The 23,940-nt window shown below is 38.2% G+C and overlaps 1 protein-coding gene across 4 annotated transcripts in view; it reads right to left on the bottom strand.

Moving 5' to 3' along the window:
* TAF1B (TATA-box binding protein associated factor, RNA polymerase I subunit B) overlaps nt 1-23,940 on the bottom strand; it is a 52,459-nt gene that overhangs the window by 1,569 nt on the left and 26,950 nt on the right. For all 4 annotated transcript variants that reach the window (XM_030489571.1, XM_030489570.1, XM_032920008.1 and 1 more), the window contains 6 exons: nt 11,760-11,907; nt 9,438-9,615; nt 9,073-9,119; nt 6,202-6,292; nt 5,701-5,771; nt 3,239-3,464 (listed from right to left, as the gene is read on the bottom strand). In XM_030489571.1, the coding sequence (XP_030345431.1) occupies nt 3,239-3,464; nt 5,701-5,771; nt 6,202-6,292; nt 9,073-9,119; nt 9,438-9,615; nt 11,760-11,907 (761 nt within the window). The remainder of the gene's footprint in view (nt 1-3,238; nt 3,465-5,700; nt 5,772-6,201; nt 6,293-9,072; nt 9,120-9,437; nt 9,616-11,759; nt 11,908-23,940) is intronic.

Genomic DNA, 23,940 nt, shown 5'->3' with positions numbered 1-23,940 from the left:
GTAAGTTTAAAATAGTGTAAAATCCAGCTGCTTCAATTTTGTTTTAAAGTCTTTTACATTGATATAGGGAATCAGTTGTTATTCCCCATAAGTCCTATGCATCTTTTAGCTTACTAGGTATTGTATTGCCCTGGGATGTGGAGAAGCAGGGTTTAAAATTTCCCCTCTGTCTGATTCAGAGCAGCGGTCTTAAATATTCACCAGAACAAGGACTGGAATCTCTCTGTCCCAATTTATGAGCAAGTGTGCTAATTACCAGACTATAGAGTCATTTGCTCGCTCCCTCTGGCCCAACATGCATTTACATTTTACCTCAAACTGGAGGAACAGACAGACCCATCCTGCAGTGCCATGCGAGCTGCACTTCGGGGAACGGAGTCTTTGTTTGAAGCCTCCTGAAGTCTGGCAGATTGGACATCTGAAACTAGGTCTCTCGTGCTGCAGATCCCATCCTCTGCCCTACCTCACAATCCCTGAAAGCTGCCAGCGACTTATTATAGAAACTAAATTAAATGAGACATTTCAGCAGCATCAGAACAAACCAGCTGTCCCCTCAACTCAATGCATTGGCTGAATTCAAGCTTCATTGAGAAATGTTGGGTTGAACCAAATCTGCTTTTTTTGGCTAATATGAATTAAGATATTTTGCTATGCCCTAATCAACCCTGAGATTCAAAATTACAGGTCTTATGGCAATTTAGGTGTCAAATCTCAGTTTTCATTGGGGGGCAGATTAGTGATATTGTGTATTCTGAGGCAAATGCATAATTACATTGACATTGTAAAGCACTTATTAACTGGAGTTATACTTTTCACAAGAGTACCTAAGCCTTTCTGCCCCATTTTGTGCTATTTTCATGCTATTTACACTAAAAGCATCTCTGAAGAGCTAAAAAAAAAAAAAACCCAGGTGATTTTAAATTTAGATGTAATAAAGGAAATCCATTTTTCTCAACACATCAATTTAGAATCCAGTTTAAAGCTGAAAGTTTTAAAATAAAAGAAAATGTAAAAGCATTTCACCAACCATTTGACTGATCTCAGGTTTGCCCACACTGAAATCATACTTTAGTCTCAGGATTAAAGCATTTCAGTAGTCCCAGTTATACCACGCTGATTTTTAGAGAAAGAGAATTTGTAAGTTTTGTTTTCAGTTCTATTATACATACACATGTATAGAATAAACCCTCATATTTACGGGAGTAGATGTTGTTTTCCAAAGTTAAGTAAGTGTCAGATGTATAATTAGCTACTTGCATTGCAAATGATATAATGGGAAATTTAACCGGTAAGAATTTTAATTCAAATCTTGTTTCATGAAGGCTATGACAGTTTGCCATTAACATTTTAATATATTACATATGAAAATGTAGGCTTAAAAACAGACTTTGCATGAAAGATTATTCACACAAACATACACCGAAATATCCACTCATTCAGTGTGTGCATAAGATTTACGCAAATTTGTGGTAAAAGGATTATTACCTCTCCTCCCTTCAGAAAAAAAAAGTTCTTATTCATACAAAAGAATGAGTCCATACAACCAAAGCTCTTGTAACATAACACTGTGCTTACATTATTCCAACCCATTTCTGTCACAGTGGATATGGGAAAGGTAATGTGAAAAGGAAAATAAAGATAAGCAAATAAATCCACTGAAAGACAGAAAAGACTGCATAAATGTAAACCCAGTTATTTTCAAGGGGAATATTTAATGTTTTAAAAATCAGGAACGTACTGCTAAGCCTCTGTAGGGGCTATTGCTCTCTTGAGCATACCATTTAGAAGTATAAACAGATAAAGATTTAAGATGTTATTCAATGCACTAATGAAATCTCATTTCACGTTAATGCAACTTGACCTCCTCTCCAGAAAACACCCTCCAACTGCATACATGAGAAATTCAGGAGAATCCAAGCCAAGTTCATCTCTTTCACCGATACTCAACGGTACACTCCTCATCTGGATTAGACTTTCATGATACAACCAATGGCACAACCGAACTCTGGTGCACGATCCAGAAGCCATATCTACACTATCCAGGGAGTTCAGATAGTTCCTGTTCCTTGGAGTAAACACTGCTGAACTCCTACACTCACTCAGCAGGGCTTTTACCCTCTGTCTCTGGCCATGGTCACAGAATCACAGAATGGTTTGGGTTGGAAGGGACCTTAAAGATCATCTAGTTCCAATCCCCCAGCCATGGGCAGGGACACCTTTCACTAGACCAGGTTGCTCGAAGCCCCGTCCAGCCTGGCCTTGAACACTGCCAGGGATGGTCCTCTGCCAGCACCCACCAAGTAGAAAACTCACCAATTTTTGCAGATTTATCACAAGAGGAGAAGGTATTAAAGGAAGAACAAGAAGTTCAACACAAACCAGACAGATGCTTAAATATCCATGTAACTTTGTACAAGGCTGGATTAGCAGGGATATCATTCTCCTTTAAAGACAACAATTTTAGTAACAAATAGAATGACGGTTTTGATATAACCTTAATTGAAAAAAAAAAAATCCCTTTCACTTGAGAAGGCAGGATTTGGGAACAGTTCTTTACTAAAGACAAACACTAAACTTCCTTAATAGCACAAAATGGTTTATTTCCCCATGTTTCTTCTTTTACTTTTCTGGTGAAAGAAATTTCATCTTTTACTTTTGTGCTTCCAAGAAATACAACTGTTGATTGCTGCTATGCTTAGGTGAAATAGTGGTAAAGTCCTTTTCACTTGCAATTACTTTTAAAAAATATATTCTGGAGGCATTAATTGCTTATTTGAACTTTCATGTTGATTAAGGCCACCACAACAGCAGCATAGTGATTTAGGAAATTAACTTCCTATGCCTTTTTGGGGACCAGGGAGGAGAGGAAGGGAGCCGTCTTCCCATTCTCTGGAGGGCTGTGGCACAAGTTTTGTCTAAAATACTATGAAGAAGGAAGCAAAGTGAGTACTTGTATCTAGCTGCTACTCTTGCCATGTGACTCTTGTTGCTGGTTTTGTCTCATCTCTCTTATCAAAAGCTCACTTTGATCACTCTTCATATTACAATTTGTCTATTCCCAATCTGAGACTAACCATTCCCCACACAACCCTTTCTACAAATGATTTTAGCTATATATGAATACATACATAGCTGCGTACACACCCCGTATTTGTCATTTGTAAAAAAATACCATACACGCCACTTTATTTTCAGGAGAACTTTCCAAAGTGTATTTAACAAAAATCTGAATACTTACCTCTCAGTGCATAGTTTAACTGTACACAGCCAATAGTCAGGGTTCATGGGTTTAAGTAAACCACATTTTTCTTGCAAAATTCCCTTCAGGCTATGCCCGTGAAAACAACTCCCATCTGTGTTTTCTTCTGACCAACTTAACTGAAAACTTGAAGGATTTGGCTTTTCAGCAGGTCGCACGGAACCAGCCAGCTTGCCAAACTGATTTTGTAAGTTCACAACCATTTCTGTACAAAGAGAAACAAAAAAAAAAAAACAAACAACACACCAAGGCAAAAGTATTAAGTATTAGAGTACTGCTGAGATGCGATTAATACACAAAGAAAATAAAGAGGGTATTTGTGCTTTGTTTTCCTTTTGATTTCTTTTTTTCTTTAAACCTCTGTGTGGAATACTGAGAAACCTTGAAGGTCTGTATGTTCTCTCCCCATTCTATTTAAAATTCAACTCTGTCACATGTTTTAGCAAAAGATTGTGGAAGATGATTCAAAATGCCATGTCTTTCATACATAATGATATTAATACTGGGGCACTCCAAAAGCATTCCCCCAATTAAAACCTGTAAAATCTAGTTGATACTGCTGGTATTTTTATGCTGATAGGCACCAGGATGCCTTTTGCTGTATTTACTTGGTTGTATGCTGTCTCTCAGACTGGCTAAGGTTGTTTGAGTAGTTTTCTGTGTATCAGAATTAAGGAAGCCTGGTTTCATACACATACAGATTTACGGTTAAACTTTTCATAGTGCAATTTTTAACTGGGGAAAAAAAAACCAAAACCAGAACGAACAAACCAACCACAAAAAACCAACCTACCAAACAAAAAAACAAAATAAAAAAAACCCCCAACCAAACAAAAACCCAAAACCAACACACCCCACTCCACCTTTCCCTGCTGCTAGTGAAAGAGTGACAAACTTTCCTAAGGCACTGAGGCTAAGAAGGGAAAGAAGTTACGATGATAGATCAGCACACACAAGTATGATTGCCTAAGCCTTGTTTCCCTAGGATAAAAAGCAGGTTAAAACCCACTGTTATTGGAACTTCTTTTTATGACTTGTATCTGAATAAACTCACTGATAAACTGAAAAAATAAAAAAGGCAGAAAAGACATCCTAAAGTATTCCAAGGACTTGTAAGCTTACCTTTCAAGAGGATACTAAAATCTCCCATCAAAAACAAAGGCTGAGGATTGTTTCCAAAAACCTGTATCTGGCACATAAGTGTTCTTTCTAGAGCACTCTTTGTTTCTATTATCTGAAATTTGTTTTAAGATGAGTCTTGCCCATTTACAGTGGCATTATGTGATATTCCTCCTCACAACAGCCAGTAGTAAAACTCCATAATCTAAGTGGTCCTCTTCTAGCCTGAGAGAAGCAGAGCCAGAAGAGGAATCTAGAGTGCCACAGAAATGATTAATGATGAATCATTATTCACTTTTTCTTACAAATGCATGAATTAAGGGGCATCTAAATAAATGATCAGCTTGAAATACACAAACCTAAACACATTTTTCCATGGACCATGACTTGAACTTGACACCCATCAAATTTCGAAGAGTAAGAACATTCAAAAAACCCCAACTGCATTCTTGAAAGAAAAATCCAACATGAGTTATTCAAACCAAATAGGATTACACAACTTATTTAGAAGTCCCTTAGCAAGTCACTTCCAGAAAATGGAAGAGTATAAAGGGATAAAGGGAAAAATATCATTTGCCACACTTAACATATCTCCCCAGATAGCTGCTGCTTACTAGATACTGTTAAATATAGAATGAAGAACTTCGGAACTGATTTGGTTGAGTAAAATTCTGGTTTTCCATATTTCCACAGATAAGCAGGGGTTTTGTCATTTTTTCTGCTTGCTTTTATGTCAGAGTAAACCCCAGTAATTTCTCCTAAGTACTTCTAGAGCTACTAAAATAAAGTAGATGTACTTGCATCCTCACCACATATCGCTAGCTATTCAAGTGAAGTCATGCTCAGACAAGTCTTCCTCACTTTCTATAGAAGACTGCAAGAAGGAGTGGGAGAGAAGAGGGACATGCAAGGTCTACCAAAGGACATACTGGGGTATCCATACTAATGGATATGAGAAAGTAAAGGAGAAAAGGGACAGGAAAGCTACAGAATAGCAATAACAATTCACAAAGCTCACAGCTATAAAAGGGCAGCTGACAAACCAGTGAAGATGGGGACAGGCTACTCATTTTGAGATGTCGTTCAGTAGCTCATTAGGAAGACTGGCAAAGGCAGTTTCAGTTAAGCATGAGGAAAAAGTCTGTTTGAAGAATTCCAGCCACAGGTTGTAAACAGTAGTACAGTAATTGTACCCAGAGATGAAAGAGAGAAGAGAAAGTATTTTAAGATGTAAATGTTATCACTCAGGGCTGCAGTTTTTCTATGGTGGGAAAAGTTAGAGCAGATTTCTGCATTGCTGGGAAGAAGCAAAATTTACTCACGTCTTCTCTTAAGAACTTTTGATTTCATCTTGGCTGAATAAAACAGTGGCTTTTCACATCTCCACAAATACCTACCAGTAAGAGACATAAGAATTGTTAAGAAAGAAAGCAGAGCAAATAAGTAAAAGAATAGTAATTTCGTACAAATACTGCTACAGCTATTAAATTTAAATAAAAAAAATCTAATGGTTAGTGCTATTAAAAGCTGCTGCCCCCCAGCACATCTAGAAAGTCTTTTTTTTCAGAGTAGACAAACGGAGGTATGTTGATTGTTCAGCTGTATAAACTACGTGTCACAGAAAGTGAGCATTTAATTAATATGCTGGATAAACACTACGAGTGTAAACAGAAATTTAAGATAAGGATTAATCACTCTATTCACCCAAGCTTGGTGGATGAAAAGGTGGAGCAAAGCCCTAACCTTTTTAATTTCTGTGGGGGTCAGGGTTTAATGTAGAACTGTCTACCTTAAAGAAGACAAAGTACTTAAAAACCTCTTACTTGGCTCTTTCTTCATCTAATTTCTTTTGCTTCGCATCCAAGGAACATTTTATCACCTTGTACCACTTTTGGAACTCAAAATATGGGTCACCTGAATAAAACACACACATTTTATGTTGGGAAGAAGTGAAAGAAATGTGTAGTTCGCAGAAGGTGGTCTCCACGCAGCTAGACTGTGCGTTTTTCACCTGTTAACAAACCTATCCTGAATTCAAGGTGCTTAAAGAAAACATCATTGATCTAACAATTCTGTAAGAAAGAGAAATGCAGTGAAAGAACAACTTGTCATAAGAAGTGTAAAGAAGCCCCTTAGCTTAGAATAGATATCATAGGTTTAGTATAACTCAAGCCTTTTCCCTCCTTTCTGAAAATTAAGCCTAGAAACTACCTCATTTCTATCAAATGAACTAGAACTCCACAGTGTGAAGTTGCCTTCACCTGTTTGAAAGCTGACTTGAAGGGATTAATGAAACTATACATCAAGCTTAGGTTTAAAGAAATAAGATCTTTAAAATGTAAAGATCAGATGTAAAATTTCCAACATCATCTCTCCACTGTCTCTTCTGCTATCCGTGACACCGTACAGGGCTGGAAAGATAAACTGAACAACTGTATTCACTTTGTGTCAGCCTCCCATGTTTTTGAGCACAGGAAAGTCACCCATTGATAGGTGAACAAACATTCACCAGCACATGCAAAACCATTAAGGCATATGGCATTCTAGCAGCATATTTATCATCGATGGCCCAAAGAGGCACAGGGCTGAAGTAGACCAACTGGGTACAGTAAGTATAAGAATTCCAAATAGAACTATGGTGTAGATTTATATATTTAAAATATAATCAACTCTTATTACCTGTGGGTGGATTATCTGCATTGTGAATTAACTGGGTTTTGCATTTCCCCATCACCCCAGCTGCACTGCATGTGATGCTTGCATCATGCTTAGCTTTGCCAGCTAGCTGTTTGAACTGTTTTAAAGGTGAATACACTGTTCTTATAATCAAGCTTATAGATGTTTTGTATTGTCTGCATTTTTGCTGTTTGGGTTATCCTGCCAAAGGATGTCTAAGATGCTAAAAATATAGATGAACTCAAAAAATAACAGACAAATGAAGGGAAGAAAGACCCTTCAGAAGTTCTTAAAATTCAAAGGTGTGGATGCAACTTCTTTTAGGAACTCCTTAAACCCAGAGGTTACAGTAAGTACTCCTAAAGTGCTGGGAGTGCAGTCTGGGGGGTGGTGGTGAAAAATTTTATTAAAATTCATATGAATTATTAAGCATCTGTTTCAAACAAAACCATTATCGGAGATGTGATGCTACACTATAACAACTGTTTGCCTAGCCAGTATTGCTAATCTGATGTTCATAGAGCTGAGTGGAAATTGCACAGCTCTGTGATACACACATACTTACATACATCTCAATCACGTGTTTTATTTGAACATAAATTGTATTGTGTATGCATGGAGTTCATAAAACATACACAAACACACTAGGTAACTACAACTATCTACTGCACAGCTTCCAGCCTGTCTTGAAAAACTGTAGGAACTGAAACACTATTTTTTTAATTAAAAAAAAAAAGACTAGGGAAAGGATAGTTAAATTGAGAATGGAGCCAACATAAATTGGATCTTTAAAACTCAGTATTAACCATTAGTCGTTTCGGCACGCTAACTTTAGGAAAATGCCAGAGGCAGTTTTGAGCTCTGGCACTAACCACAGCTCTAACAGAAATTCTCACCTCAGCTCCTCTGCGCCGCTGCTCACTATCACCCCAACATTTTAAGGATAGGGGCAACATAACAGAGCATATGGATCATTTTGCACCAGCAGACTTTAAAGTAAAAAAATGGGCAAAGACTAAGCTGTTAATTCCCAAGGGCAACGAGACGTTATTAAAGGAGAAGCCCCATTAAGACATTAATGGCTCTGAGCCTCAGCTTGTAAGCAGTTGCACAACTTCTACTCGTGTCACTATTACGTACTTCAAGTTTTCAAGGGAAATGAAGGGGAGGGGAGGGAACAAAACCAAATTAAGTTTGTGTATCCATTAGAAAATGAGAATTACTGGGTTTAGTTAACAGTGATGCCTATCTCTAGATACAGCAGTAATTGTGCTCACGCATGGCTAACACCGCTTTTATGATTGACTTAAACTTTTAAAAGTAACAGAAGGGTCGAAATGGACCCAAACCTGGATGGAAGGCTTAAAAGATAAACCACTGTAACATATCTTTGACCTTATCTTCAACTGTGATCTGGATCAGGCCACGGAACATCTTCCTGAGGATTTCTAATCTTTGATTTGGTCTTCCTGCCCTCCAAGAACCATGTTCACACCATTATCTTCTCTATCTTAATTGCTGCTAGCTTTTCCGCACTCTCTCAGGATTATTTGGACTAAGAAAATAGATTACATCTGAAATATGTTACACACTAAGACATTTTATTTAACAAGACTAAACAGGTTTGGATTTTATCATAAACATGGTTTGGTGCCCCTAATAAGTATCTGCTATTTACGATCAAAGTGTGCTCCCTCTTTACTGCATATCCATTCATCTTCACCTAGCACGCACAAAAATTCTAAAACAAGAGGCAAACATGCACAAGGAGAAGCAGAAAGGCACCAAGCGAAATGTGTACCAAATGCCCCTATCAGTACCACAAGAATTATGCAGGTAAACTGGGGTGATTTTACATGAACAGGATCTACTGTTTTCTTTGAATAAAGATTTGCCCTAAAAGAATAAATGACAAAAACACATTTTAATGATCAATAAGACAAGTCTTCCTAAGCCTGATTACAAATTTATTTCATTTACAAAATCATAAGACTGCTTCTACTAGAATATTTATGTACCTTCTTTGTTGTTTTTATTTCTTTCTTCAGCAAAGTCTGAAAGTAACCTGGAAAAAAAAAAAATCAGATCCAAATACTGCACTTTTCACATGAAGTTCAAATACAACCGACAAAAATCACATCCTAATTTTATTCCAAGTTTCAGATTCAAACTGATGATTTTTAAAAATAAGTAATATTTACTGTCTCAAATGCCTTCAGGTGTATGTTTTATGCTACTGAACTTAATGGAAATTCAAATACTGTAAACTTAATATTACTAAATAAATTAATATTACTAAATAATATTACTAAAGAACGATCCAAGACAATCATTTGCACTACTTGAAGCCTGGGCTTTGCTATGGATTTGCCTGCACACTTACCATTCATACTTATCATCTAATAAAAACAATAATTTGAGCACAACTACAATAACTGCTGCAGCAAGAATGTCGTATTTCACTTTTGCTGTTGACTTATTTCCAGGCACAAGAGTCAGGAAATCCACATCTCCAATACCGATCTTTTTCACCACTCGACAAGTCCAATTATGCAATTCATCTGATTCATGTAAATAAAAACATAAAATTAGTAAGTTGAGACAAGCTAGAAATACTTCTACAAGTGCATATATGTTGGTCATGTGAGGAAAAGAATGCTTAGGTCTTTTAGGACCATTAGACAGCATTAGACAGCATTTTTTCAGGCTGAGAAGTATTTTGGGTATTTTTAAAAATACTAGCCAACCTTCACTGTGTTTGCACAGAAAACAGTCGTAATTTATTACATAGTCACATGGAGGGGGAAAAAATATCAAATTTGTAATAGTATTTTGATGTTACTCAAATGATGTTGTTAGACCATCATGAACATTCTTGGGGGGAAGCAAATCTTAAGTCAGCATAAATAGAGTTTCAAAAACACCCAAAAGCCAAAAACTTTTCCCTGTACGTTGACTAAACACTCAGGTAAAGATGGATTCAGTACTGCAAAGAGGAACAGGGGCTAGTTTGAAGGAAGCTAGTTGAGTATGAACAGCAGCCTCATCATGGCAGGGCAGCACTTGCTGTTACCCCAACAAAACCTGGCTGATGTACAAACAGTCCCAGCCTAGGTTAAAGCTGGCTTTACACTGTAGAGCCTCATCGCACCCGCTGGCGTGGGTTATGTCAGAAAGATACAAATACAGCTCCAAAAGCAGCAGTAAGGTGTCTATACAGTCTCTTATTACTCTATGCTTATTTTTCACAGATACAAATCCCCCAAATTTCTCACCTTTCCTGTTCAGCAAGAAATACAGGAGTTGATTACATCACCATCAGATTCCACAAAGGTTAGCAATGTATGAGTAAGTACAACCTTAATCCAGCTATACTTTATACTCTCTTGCTGCTTACAGAGAGTTCAGTAGGCACTCATTTTTAATCCTTTTGTACATAACAGTAAAAGCTAAACAAAATCTGGAAACCAATTTTTCTTACAAACACTGTCAGTATGTTTTCTTTCATTTCAGATACGTAAAATGGCCTTTTCATTAGTACTTACTGTCCTAAGAAACACTGCCAATTTATGGCTTGCTTTATTTTTTTACGAGTTGCTAGACACCAACAATAGTCTTTTTTCAACTCGTAAAAAAAAAAACCTTCTACATGATAAAAAGCTTAGGTGCAAGGAAAAAGCAAAGGACAATATATTCTTCTTCTATAGTAATTTTCCAATAGTACTAAGCTTTGGATTTTTCTGTAATAAATCTGAAAAGGCAAATTTCCTAGCTTTTTCTTTGATTCAACTGGTACTTCAAAATCTGGAAAATAATGTGATCTTCTATATGATCAGACCACTGGTGTAAAACTTCAAAATCAGAATTTCTACTATGGGATTTTAGCCCTAAATCTGTTGGTTATCTTCTCTTCATTCAACTGTCAGTAAACAGAAAAGCCAAGTAGCTTTACTCAACATAACTAACTGCAAAATAAGACAATACCCCCCCCCCCCCCCAAGACTACTAATTTTTGGAATGCTGTTGAGGGGAAAAAAGTAATGACAATTTACAAGCTATTTCTCTGTATAACTCATCTTCAGTGACAGTGGTATTTGAAGTATGGTAGCTCAAGAGACAGTTCACATACTAGGACTGACTGGTCTTCCTTTGGCAATTCAACATTCAAGACAATTTTGGGATAAGCAAAACCATTCAATATTTATGCAATATACGATTTCAAAACTAAATCAGAAATCAAGTGAGAGCACAGCTGATCTGCCACACAGCATCGCTTGTTAATGTTTAAATGAATGCTAATATGTAATATTATAGAATATACAGTCAATATTGTATATCAGACAATTCCAGTACCAAGCAATCAGGTCCCAACTTCATGAATCATTTAGCTACAGTTGATAAACCACATGAATTCAACTAGTGCCTCTTAGTTCACATGGATACTAAAAGATTTGAAATTAAGTATCCACTCCACAGCCTTGGAGAGCCAGCACCAGAGTGCCCCTGCATATCTGGGCCTGTAATACATACTCTAAATGTCTGATGAAGGTGCTTTCTACAGAAATTATGTCTCAGTTCAAGCTTAAATGGGTATAAACTAGAAGGAAAAGAGCAGGCACTTTTAAAGTAGTAATTCAAGTCTTTTTGCTAGAGTTTAATAAACCAAAGAAAAATTTTATCAGTTTGGGTTTGGGAAAATATTTACCAGGTAAATTAGCTTCCATCAAGTACTTCATGCACAACATGTCTGGATGAAGAAAGCAGCTGTCTGTTATATCTGGAAAACGAGGCAGTTCTAAAAACACTGCAAGCTCAAGCATTTTGTTGTATACTTCTTCATATGCAGGCCATGACTGAAAGAAAGGGTTAGAGGATGTTATATATTTGCTTTATTACCGTATTTGTTAATGATTTTAAATTATTATTAAGTTATTGACGATACAGGCTCTTTTAGCACTCTGACTAAGCACTCATGCAGGAACAGAGCAAGACTGCAGTACTGCAAAAGCAAAACGTGTGCTAGTTTTAAAGCCCAGGAAACAATAAGGAACAAACAGGAAGTTGCTTCAGACCTGAAACCAACCCACTATTTTTTTTCGTGAAGAGATCAGTATGTCTCCAGATGCTCCCAAATTGAGAAAGCATTGGAAAAAAACCAAAAAACAAAGATAAAAACCAAGAGCAATTGGGACTGAACTCTCTAAAGAGCTCAGAGATCACGGAACCACAGAAGGGTGGAAGTTGGCAGGGACTGCTTGAGATCATCGCGTCCAAGCCCCTGCTTGGGTCAGCTAAAGCAGGCTACCCAGGACCATGTCCAGTCGGATTTTGAACACCTCCGTGGATGGCAGCTCCACAAGGTCTATGGGAAATCTGCTCCAATGTTTCACCACCCTCACTGTACAAAAGAAAAAATGTTTTGTTTTTCCTTATATTTAAATGGATTCTTGTATTTCAGTTTGTGCCCACTTCCTCTCATCCTGTCACTGGATACCACTAAGGGGGATCTGGTTTTCCTCCTTTGCATTCTCCTGCAGGTATCACACAGTACCCCACATGAATCTTCTCCATCTCCAGGCTGAACAGTCCCAGCTTTCTCAGCCTCCCCTCATTTATCAGATGCTCCACTCCCTTCATCATCTTCATGGCCTTTTACTGGACCCAGTCCACCATGTCCATATCTCCATTGTACTGGAGAGCCCAGGAGAGGGCCCAGCACTCCAGATGTGCCTCACCAGAACCACATAGAGAGGATCAGCTCCCTTGGGCCACTAAGCACCTGCCTAATGCAGCCCAAGATGATGCTGCTGGTCTTTGTCACAAGAGCACACTGCTGGCCCCCGATTCATCTTCACAGCATTTTGTCCACCAGAACTCCCAGGGCCTTCTCTGAAAAGCTGCTTTCCAGCCAGTCAGACGCCCGGCATGTACTGGTGTCTGTGGTTATTCTGCAATGCATCTTTATTTATTCATTTATCATATTTATCAACAAGAATGTGATCAACACGAGGCTGACAGGCCTTTAGTGCCCCAGATCCTCCTTCCTACCCTTCTTGAAGACAGGAATGATGTTTGCTTTCTTCCAGTCCTCAAGACACTCCCCCAGTCACCATGACTTTTCAAAAATTATTGACAGTGGCCTTGTGATGGCACCAGCCAGCTCCCTCAGCACTTGTGGCAGCATCCTATCGTGGCCCATGAACCTCCATACATCCAGTCAGTTTATATATTCCATAACCTGCTCCTTCTCCACCAAGCGTAACTCTGCCTTTCCCTAGGCTTTCCCATCAGTTTCAAGGACCTGGGATTGCTGAAGGCTGCTCTTATCAAAGACTAGGACAAAAACCCCATTCATCACCTTAGCCTTCTCCTTGGTCATTGCGACCATGTCCCCATTCCCATTCAGCAGCAGGCCCACATTCTCTAGAACCTTTCATGTTTGAACATTTATTCATGACAACAGATCTGTGATTCTCTTTTCAAAACTATTGACTGCATGAAGAAAGTTCTCTCAATTTCTACTGAGGTTTTCCTGCTAGAGAGGAATATAATTGACAGACAGATTTTGACATGCTTATTCAGAATGAACTCAGCAGGACCTGCAGTTTGCGTAAGTATGGACTGTAAGATTTGACCCTCATTTCTTAATACCTAAACGGTTTTATTAAACATTCTTAATTCTCCGTATTTTAAATCATTACTTAATTTACCTCTTGTAGGGGTAACTTTTAGTTGTTCAGACTACTTCACCATTTTCAACGCTTCTTCTGCTCTAGCTGGTGGTTCTAATTCAGCAGAGCACTTTATCATGTATTCATATTTTATCAAGTCAGTTTGTGCATAAGGCACTTTAATAGGATTTTAGCAGGGGTTAACACTTTGTACACAGGTTCAAAACTTTCCTGAACAAGAGTGGATTCAGGCTTCTGTTTGTTTGGTTGGGGGTTTTTTCCTAGACCTGATTAAAACCAGAACAATCACGTTTACAACAAGAGGACTGAAATAATGTGTTTTTACTCAATCATTTGGTTTTATCTACTTTAACATAAGCTGTGTAGCGAATGCTCAAGTTTTATTGTTTTGAATGATTCCCAGCATTTCCTTTTCTTTTTCTAAATGATCTCCCCTCAGACTGCAGCTCAGACTTGCTTAACTGTGTGAACACATGCTTAAGCAAATGAATAATTCTGCTGTCACTACTTACTATTACACATGCAACTTCTTGTAACAGTGAGGAAGTTGTATCATGTTCATTATATGTTGTTCTAAACAGTACTAAAAATTGGCTCAGACTGCTGCAGGACTATCTTGAGAAACAAGAAAAACACGCATTACCAGACTTCTACAGAAGACCAGGCCCACAGTACTTTCCATTCCTCTTAAAAAGCAGTGCTAAATTGAATAACAAAACAATCTTGGAACAAAACCTGAATCATATGTAACTCCTCTTGAGCATATTTGGAGAAAAATTAAAGTCCCAGATAATTCAAACAAAAGCATTACATAAATACTATTTCTAATTAGATATAAAGGAAATATGTTTTTCCCTTTAATGAAAAGCAGTTGAATTAGTAGCTTCTTAATAATATATCACAGACAAAAATAAATTAAGACACTGGGAATTCAGTCATTTGAAGCATTCCCATTCTCAAATGTTAAACTATCACCAGTGAAGTTATCTGAACAGTCTAATTTAGCACAGAGTTACTTTAAGGAATATAGCTCTTAATTGGAGAACTCATGGTAGACACCTATATCACCTTCTACCTGAGCTTCTCTCACTGTGTCAGGGGAGGTAGACAGCTGTCCTATCATAGACACTAGTGAATCATCCTTTCTTCCGCATGCCCAGCACTGACTGTTGTTTCAAAGCTTTGGTTTGGAATTTAAAAAAGGCAAATACAGTTCTTTTTCAAAATAGCTAGAAAATGCTTCTGCTTTAAAATGACAACTGATGTCTTTTCTTTATATAGAATCATAGAATGGTTTGGGCTGGAAGGGACCTTAAAGCTCATCTAGCTGAACTCCCCTGCCACAGACAGGGACACCTTCCACTAGACCAGGTTGCTCCAAGCCTCGTCCAACCTGGCCTTGAACACTGCCAGGGATGGGGCAGCCACAGCTTCTCTTTTTGAAGAGCAAACACAAGTGGTGTAAAAACTACAAATAAAATACCAAGAGCTATCACTTGGCTTATTTTAAAAGAAGTGTTAACAGACAAAAACTGTTCTTCATGGATGTGTGTTTACACAAAGATATAAACACAACTGGGATGTGCAGATCCAGGCAGGGGATACTAATCCACCATAAAGATCCACCAAATCAATTGCTGCTTTCCAGGGCTTACCTCCCTAAGCTCAAAAACATTCTCTATAGTACTCATGTTTCTACAACACAGAGCTGAGTCATGACATTGCAAGTTGAACCGAACACCATGCTTCCAGGAGTATGCAGTAATCTCTTGAACTGTAAACTGCAAGCATAAGCTGGATCCAGCACAAGATCACATCTCGGTCAGATACACCATAGCAAAGGGCTGAACGCTGAAAGTTTGAGGACTGAGGAGACTTACGTCAATAATCAAGCACTGGTAATTTTCCCCAGTCACTACATAGCCTGTTCGTACTCTCTTTTAATTCTGAAAGAGCTGTGAGTTCACAGAGCAAATCTCTTATTCTGCAAAGTGTCACAGATACTGGGAGGGTTAAAAAAGAAGAACACCCAAATTCCACACAACCAGCATAGCACGTTAGGACAACAGTAAGAAAAAGCAAGATACAGCAAACAAGCAACCTCAAAATCAATAAAAATTATCACCTTCCACCTAGCTCTGTATCTCTGCCAAAAGAAAAGAACCTGATAAAACAAGTTGCATTGAAAGTCAACCAGCAAATCAACTCGGAAAGCAAGATCCAGAGCTGTGGCCTCCTTCCTTCAGGTGAAAAAACTCTGCCTCCAGCACCCCATGATTAAACCCCAAGGGAGGAGTACTCGGACAAGAGAGGACAGTGTTAGATCATATGCCACATGCTCTCCAAGTATAACTTTCACTTATCCAATAATAAATTAAAAAATTCAAGTTGTATTTCTGTGCTAAATATTAGGACAACTCCCCTGTCCGTCAGCACATAGTGTTACTGAGCTCTCACCTTGTTTCGAGAACCTGGGAAACACTCCACATATAAAACTCAGTTACAAACCCTTGAGGGCACTTAATAATTTCAGGAAGACTGACAGAAAAACCTTTTAAAGTTATGCCACCTGCTAGTCTTTTCAGGTGTTTCGCAAGCTGGGATTTCTTCAAGCCTGATCAACAACGCTGACAGAGTCTATAACTTCTCTAAATTGGGTACAGAGGTTACTGAGAACTTTTCTTAACAGCTTTGTCTTTAAAATCTTTGCATCTTATAGCCACATGTGACAAATAAGGTAGCTGCAGGTCTTCTCCAGAAAGCTGTACAGAAGATTTGTACTAGAGAATACTTTTTTCTTTTCTTCCCTTCCTCACCCCCACCAACTTCAGCTGAACATAGGAGAACAAAATACACACTGTTGAGTCGGTAAAGAAGCGTCTAGAACAAGATTTCCATTATGATAAATATTCATTAGACTATTTAAATTGGTTGCCTTTATCTTTCAAAGTTACATGGCATTTTTCACATGTATTAGAAAAGAACAAGCTGGTTTTCAGAAGCAGACGAGCCAGACTATTAGCATGATAATCAGATCAGAGTAACAGGTAATTGTTCTAGGTAAGCCATGATTGCAGCCTCTCCTACTTGTTTGGACAATATCAGAATGTTGCTGGTCAACAAGCAGAAAACACTATGTATTGGATGGCTGTCTAGGTTAATTTGCAGGCTTCATAGCTTCTTGTTTTACATGTGGTCTGACTGACTCTCTTCTTAGATGACTGTACAGGCCATTTCCTTCTCCTGTATCAGGATAATATCTCAGCAAGCGTTGCTTAAATATTCACAGTTCAGTTTATTTTATGATGATACTGTGCTATCCTTTCTGAAAATAATTAATTACAGAGTTGTTATAAATTCTCTCTTTCGTATTTCCCCTACCTCCATCCTCCTCTCCTGTTCAGCACTTGTTGCAGCACAGTTCCCTTTGTCTTAATCCTTCTACCTGTGAATTTCCACCCTGAGAACCCTTTCTTCCCATGTCTGCACATTCTCTAAGGCTTGGCCTTCACCTGTGCTGCTCATGTTCAGCAGTGGACATCTTTCCCAAGTGATTCTTTTAATGGCCATTTAATACTGGAATCTAATAAGGTCCAACTTGATTTTTTTCATTTTTGGCTTTTCATAGGTCTCTGGGAATCTTTGACATTTAGAGTTTGGATATGCTTGCAATTCTCCAAAACCCAAGTAAGGCTTCACCATTTTCAAGATAACAAATTCAACCTAGGTTAAGTTTGAAAAAGAGTCTACCAAACATGTCAGGAAATGGACTAAGAAAGCAATTTAACTTGAAGGTTTGGCAAACATCAAGTTATTAGGGTTGGAGAAGGGTTTTTTGCATCACAATGCAGAATTTGGTTCAATCCTTCCATAAAGCAAGTCATATCCATAAACCAAAAGATATTGATTGTAAAAGCAATAAACCAAATGGCTGCCCTAATGTGTGTAAACATCTCTGAACGCAGCTTGCATTGAAATACACATTCCCAGGAACCCAAGATAGCTTTAAATTCACTTAAGGTAAAATTAAGTACCAACAGCGAGCACAGCAGTCAAGTGCTCTGTGGAGCCTGGTTCACCTCGCTTTGCTTCTGCTGCTCAACTGGTTCAGATACATCTGGTTGTCTGCAGTGTAACAGTGGCTGGGATGATGCCAGCCACCGTGCATGCAGGCTACATAAAAGAATTGACAGTAAAGACAATAACTGTATCAGCTGTGAAATTTACACCCAAATTAGTATTTAAACCTTAATGAAATGACCTTGTGAATCAGTTGTTACGAACTACATCCTTAATGTGGTCAGCAAGCCTAAACACCTACATTACTAAAGACATGGGTTTTTTTTTCATGTTTTGTGTGTACTCTCATGGTACTACCAATCTTGCTACCTCCCATACAAATACACACCAATAAACATTGCTGATGGATATTTTTTAAACAACATTTTTTCCCCTCCTTTGCTTAACCTCCATCTACCTCTCAGGGACCATCACCTGCTGGAATAGCAGCAAATTAATGCAACAGCCATCACACACAAATTAAGTGAGCTTTAACACTGTGTATTACTATGAATACAAACTTTAAAAAATAAGCAACACTCACTAAACTTAGCTGGAAAAAAAACCAACGTACTCGACGCTGTTGGACAGTTTGATCCTGTGTAGTCTCTTCATGAATGTTTTCTTCGCCAGAGGACAGGGTACACAAAAAAGACATAAGAATGTTTAAAGGGAATCTTCAGAATCTTCAGGAGTCCCTTCCAACCCAAACCATTCTATGATTCTATGACATCATAAGCACTGTTATGACTGCTGTACAGAAATGTCCCAGACCTGTGGATTGCTGGAGAGTGTGAAAGTATACTGGGGAGAACCACAGCACTCTGCTCCTCATCCTATCCTAGGTCACTATCAGAAACAAGAGACCAGATTCAATGAGCCTCGAGTCTGACTTGGCACAGCCATTTTTATGTGGACTAAACGAGTGGATACATTTCTTCAAACCCTGATATCCATGAATCACATACAGATGCTGATGTAACTGCGAGAGGGTGTGCCTGGAATTATTAAAAGGTAACCAAATGACAAAAAGAACAAAGACGGGTGAAACTGCTTCAACTCCATATAGATAACTGCTAAGAAATACGCAGCTTGTGAGACTTCTTCCACTAGAAAAGACACAAAAAGGCCAAGTGCACGATTAAAGTTGCCACTTTACAGGCCTGCCATCGAGCAGAAAGGATAACTGAAAGGTTAAGACAGGAGAATGAAATCAATTTGTCCACCCTGAAGACAGGCAAAGAGGTTGCCCAAGTTATCTGCCTGGCAGCAGATGGACAGAGGAAAATAAGGAAATAAAAAAGTCAAGATAAAATTAGAAAATCATAGAAGAATTCACACTGGCAGCCTCTCTCTTCCTCTCTCCATTGATAACCGTTTCAGCTAAAACACCTCCTACATCTTAAAACCCCAAATTACTCCAGATCATTGTTGCAAGGGAGTAAAAAGGACCTTTGTATAGAAAAAAATAAAAGATTAATTTTAGAAGATGACTCAATAAACAATGTATATGCAATTTTGAGAGAAAAAAATCCAGGTGTGCTGGGAGACTAGATTGCATTAAATTGTCACAGGCAGGTTTTACTGAAGAATTCAAGATGGCATGTGGATGAGCCAGCAACCCAAACACAAGAGAAAAACCTAAGAGAAAAACTGATCATCTAGTCCAGATCTACTTCTTTACTAGGTAGGAAAATTAAAAAAGATAAAAGAAAAAAAAAAAGATAAGACATTTTCATTAGATGCTCCGCAGACCTTCTAGCAGGCTACTTTCAGAGGAAGACATCTTTTTCATTACATGATTCCTGACTAAGGTGGTTTTTCAATAAATGAGATTCAATATTATTAAATCAAGAGACATGTGCTTGAGCATTAGACTGCTCATACTCTCTGACAAATAGCACTTTTCTGAAAAATGTAGTCTTTCAAAAAATGGAGAGAGTCACTCAGCAGGGAGCTGAACTGTCACGATGTGTTAAGATTTACGAGTTTGGGAACTAATTTTATTGAATTTCATAAATATTTTGGTAGTTTGTTTTCTTTCTTCATTAAGTAATGCTTAAAGACAGGTATGGACAAGCTAGAGTTTCTGTTACACAACAGCAAGCTCCCATGATAAACTTGATTACAATAACCCTTTCAGCAGTGAACTTCCTCCTCAGCTGTTTTTTTTTTTCTTTCAAATAAAAGCCTCACCCATGCTTCTTTTCATTCTGCACTACTTTCTGTCCTGGACAAGTACTGCATGCACCTGTTAAAATGCACTAAAAATTACAGAGTTAGACAGAAAAAAAAGGTCCCACAGATAGAAAGGCAGCCACGCCACAAAACTAAGATTACAAGGTACCTTAAAACACCAGCACCCAGAGCAAGGATCACTGCTTGTTTTGGAAAGTAAAAGCAGCATAGCTGATTCGCAGAATTTGTATGGCTAGAATTTTATACCTTTTAGGAGATTTTTTTTTTTTAAATGAAACAAGAATGACCAGCTTCTGTCTTAATTTGAATTCTTTAAATAGTTACCACTAAAACCCAAATAAATCACATGACAATTAAGCTCATTCAAATTTTCATCAGGAAAAGAGGCTCCTACACATCAGACCTTGAATGTTTTGAGAAAAGGATCTCAGCAAACAGAAGAACGTGCCTAAAAGCCAGGCTGGTGGATACACTTTCCAGGGAAGCAGAAAGGCATTGTTCCAGTCTGAACACTCTGGGAGAAAACAGAGCAAACATGCTGACCTGCATTCATGAGTTTATGAATAGATTTAGTCAGGAATTACTTTGTTTTGATCAAACCCAAACTAAAATATAAATATGCAATCCACCAAACCTAGAGTGTGAGACAATCCAAATGGCAGCAGTTTCCTATAAGCTGCATGATGACTTGAAGACATTGGAATTAGCCAGAAGAAGATTATAAAGTGATATGAAACTCTTTTGAAAAGCCAGTGTGAAAAAAAAAACCACAGGGACAACTTGACAGGATTTAGGAAATCTTCAGGTTTCCTCATGATGGTTCCACAAACCCACCCCTTGCCTCAGGCAAGTCTCTTTGTCCCAGTTTTCCACCTAGTGATAGAGCAGCACACCACCACCCCCGGGAGCCCAGCCCTGGAGGAGCAGCCACCAGGTACTCTCGGTTGCATGACGACAGGGAATGACCAGCACCAAAAGAAGAGAAAGACCCAAATATCTTGCAACTGTGCTGGCTTCATGTGGGGTGCACTAATGCAGGCTTAAACTCCCATATCAAATAAAGAGAAGGAAAAGATACATGGAGCAGCTCACTACTTTTCCGCATGCTAACCTAAACGCTATCTTGGTTTAGAAGCAACATGAGATGAAATAATTAATGATTACATCCTATCACCTTATACACCAGTCTCAGCTAAAAGCAAATTCATTCCAGTAATTTGTAAATTCCATACGCTTAACTTTAAAACCTTAATCGCTATTCAAAGACATGAAAAGAAGATAGCATTAGCTTAATCTAGTCACAAATCCAAGCCCTGTGCTTGCTTTTAGGGCCAAAAGAGAATCGCACAGAACTGAAGGCTGTTTAGAAATATTACGGGTAAAGTGCAAAGCCCCTTAAGCTGCCATCTCTGCCATTCCAGGATGGCTCCCCTATGACCTAGAAATTATCTACTCTTACATGGCTGTTCACATTTCTCCTCTTGCCACATTTCTAGGCCAGACTTCTCGCAAGCACTCTTTCTTCGTCCTGGTGTTGGGATCATCACTACTACCCAACAGTGAGAAATTCTGCATTGTGAGTTTTTAAACATGCAATTAGTTTAGTTCCTCCATCAAAACAAACTAAAGAGTCACTATAAAAATTGCAACTGTGAAAAATCTCTTTTCAAAAGCACAGGTTTTGCTTAAGAAAACTGTGTAGTTTTCATTGCTTAGGATTCTTTGCCATAGGCTAAAGATACCCTTTTTAATCATCAATTTTGTATACTTTTACCATTTAATCATTCTTCAACATTTTTCAAGTTCAATGAGAAACATCCCTAGATCTCTAAATCTAAAACTTTAAAGGACGGTATTTAGTTCACCTAACTTAAAAGCTTGAACTATGACTTTAAAAAAAAGAGCTGTTGTGAGATAACTAGTTAATGAAACATGAAGTTTTACGACCTTAAAAAAAAGTCTTCCCAGAACACAAAACCCACGAACTGAAACCCTAACTGAAATCCCAGAGAAAAAAAAAACCAAACAAAAAAGTGGCTATACCACATCACTCCCAAAGATCTCTTTAGCCTTGCATCCAGCAGCGAGCAGGAGAGATGCGTAGGGAGGAATTTATCATGAACCAACTAAGCCACAATGACGCTACCAGACATCTGTCCAGCTTCACTCCATTTATGGCTCACTCAGCAGTGAGATCTCTGCATTTTTCAGTTCCAGATCCCCTTTTCCTTTATAGCATTTATCCTGTCATTATCTGGCCCTTTTAATGTCCAGAACATCCTAACGCAAGAAGTTTCACCAGTCACCCACAAAACATATGAAACCACATTTCCTGCTGCTTGATTCTGAACCTGCAGACCAGTTCTGACCTTTTCTGACACCTCCCAGTCCTTCTATTGGAAGAGACATTGAACAGTTGCCGCCTAAACACATTCTACAAACTATCGCCACATCCTCCTCTTAGTCACCTCTTCTTCACAGGTTGAAAGGTAAGTAGTTAATATTAATTGTCCCTACATCTGATGATCCTTCTTATGACACTGAGCCTCCTAGTTCTTCTGCAACTTTGAGAAGAGGGAAAGTAAAAAAAGCAAAAAACTCAACCAGAATTCCACATAGTGTTTAAGATATGGATGCATGATAGATTTATACATTAACATAAAGCAGATTTGATCTCCATTCCTTTATTAGAAGTCAGGAGTTTTAGAAAATAATTCCAGTGTAGCTGGGCTACAACAACTGCATATTTGAAAACAGCATCATGAAGGGATTACAGAAACCTGTATAATTAAGATCACACAGATATTTAAATGAGGGCTGGTACATGAACATAATAGCATTGATAACACCAGCTTTCAGAGAACGATACAAATGGTATTCTTTAAAAAATAAATTCACTTCCAATTTCACAAATGTAATAGCATGGACAAATCTGTTGATAGACATGTACTTCATGGGTGTGCTTGGGCACAAAACAGACATGAGTGGGGAAAAAAAGTGTATCTCTGTTTTAATAGCAGCTCATGGGTCAATGAATTATAATCTTTAAATAAAGAAAACAAAAAATGAACATAGAATCATAGAATAGTAAGGGTTGGAAAGGACCTTAAGATCATTTAGTTCCAACCCCCCTGCCACGGGCAGGGACACCTCACCCTAGACCATGTGGTCCAAGGCTCTGTCCAACCTGGCCTTGAACACCGCCAGGGATGGAGCATCCACAGCCTCCCTGGGCAACTCATTCCAGTGCTTCACCACCCTCACTATAAAGAACTTCTTCCTTATATCTAACCTGAACTTCCCCTGTTTAAGTTTGAACCCATTACCCCTTGTCCTACCACTACAGTCCCTAAGGAAGAGTCCCTCCCCAGCAGCCCTATAGGCCCCCTTCAGATACATGTTACCCACTGTAACAATGCCAGAAAAAAAAAAACCAACCCAAACTTGCACTGTATCTGTCTTTTAAGGTTGTCTTCTTTCCACTGAATTTTTCTTTAATTACTATTATTTTCTCCAGATAGACTTCAGGGGTTTTTTTAAGTCAACTGTTGGACAGGAAGAAAATGTCATAAACTTCAATGTCATAAATTTCAAGCTGTATTTGCTCCATTTGTATTCTCATAACTGTGAAGCTCAGAGATTATACATTTCAGTAGATGGAGAATGGGGAAAGTGTGCCCTTTTTTTTGTTCTTCCTCCACACTAAAGCATTTTTTCAAGATTTGTTCCACACTGCTCATATCATAAGATTAAGAATTTTATCAGGAAAGAAGAGAATAAAAGTGAAAAAAAACAAGACTAAATAGAATGAAGATGACTGAGCAACTTGTGGTATACTTTTGTTTACACTGGGATTTTTTATTTAAATTATCATTCATCTTTAAAAGTCACTTCTGCAAGCGTAGGTAGTCTTTACTTGCATCAATGATATACATT

Source organism: Strigops habroptila, chromosome 6 (assembly GCF_004027225.2).
Source record: "Strigops habroptila isolate Jane chromosome 6, bStrHab1.2.pri, whole genome shotgun sequence".
In the NCBI taxonomy this organism is placed as follows: Eukaryota; Metazoa; Chordata; class Aves; order Psittaciformes; family Psittacidae; genus Strigops; species Strigops habroptila.
This window is presented reverse-complemented; position numbering and strand designations above follow the sequence as displayed.